This window comes from Grammomys surdaster, unplaced genomic scaffold (assembly GCF_004785775.1).
Source record: "Grammomys surdaster isolate TR1022 unplaced genomic scaffold, NIH_TR_1.0 348, whole genome shotgun sequence".
Lineage (NCBI taxonomy): Eukaryota > Metazoa > Chordata > Mammalia > Rodentia > Muridae > Grammomys > Grammomys surdaster.
In genome coordinates this window covers 5,120,461-5,125,536 of record NW_021604767.1, presented here as the reverse complement: position 1 = coordinate 5,125,536, position 5,076 = coordinate 5,120,461, and the positions used below count along the sequence as shown (strand labels likewise).

General features: G+C 41.5%; 1 protein-coding gene across 2 annotated transcripts in view; it reads right to left on the bottom strand.

Annotated features, from left to right (window-relative positions):
- Positions 1–3,844, bottom strand: part of Txlnb (taxilin beta) — a 38,438-nt gene extending 34,594 nt beyond the window's left edge. Inside the window, exons 1-2 of one of the 2 annotated variants that reach the window (XM_028779239.1) lie at positions 3,654–3,844; positions 571–1,016 (exon numbers count right to left, since the gene is read on the bottom strand). In XM_028779239.1, coding sequence (XP_028635072.1) covers positions 571–1,003 — 433 coding nt within the window. In that variant the 5' untranslated portion in view covers positions 1,004–1,016; positions 3,654–3,844. Of the gene's footprint in view, positions 1–570; positions 1,017–2,643; positions 2,746–3,653 lie in introns of those variants that run through there. The other variant, XM_028779238.1, reaches the window with a different exon arrangement.
- Positions 3,845–5,076: the final 1,232 nt, after the last annotated feature.

Genomic DNA, 5,076 nt, shown 5'->3' with positions numbered 1-5,076 from the left:
GAGAGAGAGAGAGAGAGAGAGAGAGAGAGAGAGAGAGAGAGAGAGAGGCGAGAGACAGAGAGAGACAGAGAGAGACAGAGAGAGACAGAGACGAGAGACACAGAGACAGAGGCAGGAGAGAGGCAGAGACAGAGATGAGAGACACAGAGAGAGACAGAGATGAGAGACATAGAGAGAGACAGAGATGAGAGACACAGAGACAAAGAGACAGAGAGAGGCAGGAGAGAGACATAGAGATGAGAGACAGATGAGAGAGAGACAGAGAGGAGAGAGAGGAGAGAGAAAGGGATAAGAAGAGGAAGAGGAAAGGGAAGAAGAAAATGTCTGAATTATATAGAGAAAAGCCTAGGGATGAGGGAAGGGCAGCCCAGCCCTTGGGCTGAAAAGTTCAGAGTTGGGGGCAGGGTATTCCAGGTAGGGACTGAGGGATGCAGGGAGGACCTGGAGACCAGGTCTGCTTTGATACGTAAAATTTGCACCTCAGTCCCTTGGTCACTGGAATCTGAAACCTGATGTTCAAGCCAATAGAATAATTAAGAGAAATGTCGTATATTAGAACATAATACTTGCCTAATCCTTTTAGGAATTTTTTTTCCAACTTTTGCTCTTTATTGCTGATAGGCTCTTTGGCTGTGGCTGGCTCTTCAGGAGCAGTGGGTTCTCTGTCTGTCTCTTCAGTGGTTTCTTCATAGTCACAGTCCTCGTTGTCCAGTGCCTCTGTGTTTTGGGGCTGCTCCTTAGTTTCGGAGGTGCCCTCTTTCCCTGAGGGACTGGCAGCAGACCCGTACATGCTTATGATGTCTTCCAGTTGTCGGCTCAACTCTTCGGAGAGATCATGGGCTCCCTTCTCAGGATGTAGGCTTGTCTCTTGCGCTAGTGCTTGGCCTGAGGTTGAGGACTGCTGGACACCTTGCTTTCCTGGACTGTTTTGATTGAGTGATGAGCTGTCCCCTGGGGGATTTGGCTGTTCTACTGAGAGCTGATCAGGATGATTAGACTCCATATGGGAGAGGAATCTGGTGGGAAGCACAGTAATGTTTTATCTAATGAATTCGATTACTTACTAGTTCAGAGAAGTGCCAACTAATTTTGGTATCTGCCACAGAATAAATGAACTTTCATATATCATCGACACTAAATTCAGATCATATTACTGTTCTATTTTAAGTTTAATTTTCACATTTTAGTAGTGTCCCTTTTTGTTAAAATTGTCTGAGTTAATTTATAGTATTTATTTTTATGAATATATTTGTCAATTTGTGTTAAGATTTTCAGGTACTTAAAAGTGCATGTACATAGACATTTTCATTCAAAGTTTAATTTTTATTTAATTTTTAATTTAATATTTAATTCAAGAGCCATTGTGATTACTAAAATTCATTCATCGTAGTTTACCCCTAAGATATTTTTAATCTTTAAGTAAAAAATTTAATTTGTATACTTTCATACAAACACATTATTAGGTAAAATCACTTTTCTAGTGTTTTCTCCCTGACAATGAGCAACATTCAATTATCAATCAGAAAAAAATGTTCATACTAACTTCTTAATTAAAACAGAGAATGAGGAATATATAAATAAGCCAATAATATGAATGAATGATGATCCTTATGAATGTATTTTCATGTGTATATATGCATATAGTGTATTCACACACGTGTGTATGTGCACATGTGGAGGCCAGAGAAGGATTTCTGGTGTCACATTCATCTTATTTCTTTGAAACAAGAGTCTCTCACTGAACCTGGCACTAGGCTGGCAGCCAGCAAGCCCCAGTTATCCTCCTGCCTCTGTTGATAAACAGCACTGTAATTACAGGCTCATTTGACTTCATCTAAGTTTCCACAAGGTTGTCAGGATCTGAACTCAGATCCATATGCTTGTATAGCAATCTTACCCACTGAGCCATCTCTCCACCCACATACAATACCAACTCCTTAAATTTCTATAACATTCTTCTACTCCAGAAACTGACTTCATCTTAGAAGTAAAGAGATTATAATTTTCTAACTCAAGAAGTTCTAGGAAACTGTAAGAATTTTAAGACATAGCAATTTATGTCTTAAACTAGAAAAATAATTCAAATCAATATAAACTCAAACAAGGAATGCTGGGGCATGTCTATTTATTATTCTTCACGGAGGCAGGAAGGTCAGAAGTTCAAGATCATTCTCAGCTACATAGAGAGTCCCTGGCCTGCCTCTGTTATACAATTCTGTTCCCCAGCAGCAACAGCATCAAAACCAACATCTAGATAATAGAATAGTCTTTGGGAAATATGGAACAATACAAGAAATTCCATCAAAGATTCTAGGCTTTGCTCCTACCATGTTGAGGGACAGATAGATGTAGCTTAGGTTATTAAGTTCTGGTACATTTTGTTTATAAATAGAACTCAATAATTATGCTGCTAATTAACAGCATAAAAATATGGCAACATCCTCTAGCTTCACAGGCCTTGCAGTTGTGTTGGCATGTCAGTGGAAACAAAAACACACTGTGCTCCAAACTGCGCGTCTTCCTTGTCCCATTTTTAGGGCAAGTGTCAGGCACTTGAATGTAGTAGGTATTGAACTCTTGAATGCTAACAACAGAGTGGGAAACGCAGTGTACAGACACTCCCTACGCACCTATGGCACTCACCCAGCCTTTGTTGACTTAGAAGGAAGTTCACTCATTTTAATTCAGCCACTTGGTTATCACATAATGTGGCAATGTCTCCACCAGTGCAATTTAGATCCTGACCTCCACTCGCTATGCTCTCTGCTATATATAACTTCTACCTCCCCCCAGCACACTGAAAGACATGTGTCACCTGCTGTCCAGCCAGAAGTTATTTTAAGTTCTTCTAAAATGAGTCCTGACATTTAGCCTTTCATCTCTGAAGTCAAGAGAATAGGCTCTAAGGCAGACTAAAAATAGTGAACATGTACTGGTTTGAATCCATATGTGAACTTTTAAGTGCAGGGGAGATTATCATTGGGTGAGATCTAGAGTCAATCAAATTTCAAAGCAGTTATTTCCAACAGTCTATGGGCCTTTTACTGTGGTTAGGCTACATGAAAATATTTGTGTGATCTAGTCAAGCCATCAGATGCTACAGTTGTTTTTCATACTTTGGTCCATGGATAGTCTTTAAATTCTTGTTCCACATTAATTGATGTGTGTGTGTGTGTGTGTGTGTGTGTGTGTGTGTGTGTGTAGCACTGGTGATCAATCCCAGCACCTCAAATGTTCCACTGTTGTGCTATATCTCTAAACCCCAACCTTCTTTTAAAACAGTAACCTGTTTTGTTTGCCGGACAATTTACTTCTTTAAAATGCCTCAGAACAAATTAACAAGAAGGAAAACCAAATATAACCAAAGCCAAAGAACTTTAAAATAGTCCCTTTCGTAGTAATTTATTTTCTAGCAAAGAAACTCTAAAATCTGTCTTTTACAAACGTTATTGGCTCTGTGCGCCTCCAGTGAGAAGAAATGTTTCCCTCGTAGCAGTCCCTGTGGACACACCGTCCCTTTCTGATCCACACATTGTCTTTAGAAGTTGAACAATGGAAAGCTCTTCTACCATTCACTTACATCTGCAACTTTTGAACACTACAGACTACAGGCTGCCCCTCACAGGGCTTGGAGGAGTGTTCATCACACTTACCAGAAGGAAGGGAGCTAAGCAGGAAGAGAAAGGAGAGGAAAGAGGTGGCAGAGAGTCAGAACAGCAACAGCAGCAGCAGCACGGGCAGCAGGAACAAGTGGCAGGGCTGTGTTCTTACAAGGAGGGAGAAACTGCACACACACACACACACACACACACACACACACACACACGCCCACAAAGGGAGGGGGTGGGGAAGGGAACATTCCATGACGAAGCAAGAGAGAAGTCTGCCTATGCTTCAGTACGTGTCGCCATGGGAGTATCCTTTGAAAGAAAAGCAGCTGGTAGATTGTGAGACTCTTTAAAATTCAAACCCGGATGAATGGCCTCCTGTTGCGGTTGCCCAACATTGTTGTTATTTTGGACACATCGGGAGTGTTTTTCTTTCTTGGTTTATCTCCTGTGTGGTTATGATTCAGTCGCTCTCTGTTGGGCTGGACAAGTTAGTGTCAGGTTTCTTTTCAGAATCACTGAAGATGGGGTGGGGCATAGCACAGGAGAGGTGGCAGAGACCCCAGTTCTGAGGACACTGCTTTCTTCTTATTACTATTGTTTTTGCAAAGTTTGAAATGCACATTTAGGAGGCTTTTGGAACTGTGGTTTAGGTAGTCTTTGCAATAGTGGTGTGTCCAGAGCTGACATCTCATGTGCTCGCTCGCTCACCCTAAAAATGCCTTCCTAGTGCCTAGAGGCAAAGAGGTAGGTGGCTCTCTATGACTTCAAGGCCAGCCTGCTTAATATGGTGAGTTCCAGGACAGTCAAAGGAAAGTGTTAATAGCCTATTTAAAAGAAACAAACCTTCCTCCTAACTCACACTCTGTCTTAATTTTTCTGGAGAATGTATTGCTATGTTTTACCAAATCAGATTTTTTTTTCCCTTTCCAAGTTTCTGCTCTGGGTATAGTCTGGGCAGAGCATCTCTGAGAATAGTCACTGCCAAGATGTCCGTGCCCTCCTGGGGTAGCTCTTGAATCTGACATTTTACATGAGAAAGGGACTTGCAGATGTGGTTAAGGAATGTGAGATGGAGAATCATCTAGAATGATCTGAGGGAGGCCCATTAATCACCGAGTCCTTATAAATGAGGCAAGCAGGCTGAGAATCAGAACAAGAGATCTGTTGATCTTAGTGAGGTGTATAATGGAGTAAGCTTCTGCACTGAGGAACATAAGAAGCCTTAGAAGCTGGGGAAGGCAACAAAACACATTTCTCTCAAGCATCCAGAGGGATGCCGCTACACTGATGGCTTCACCTCAGACCCCACGAAACTCATTTTGGACTTTTAGCTCCAGAACTGTAAAATAATAAGTTTAGGTTTTTAAAGCTTCTACGTTGGCGGAAGATTGTTAAAAGGAACAGAAAAGGGAACTAATGCACATCCAACTCCCAAGTGCCTCCTTACTCTCAGAGCTCAGAGTGA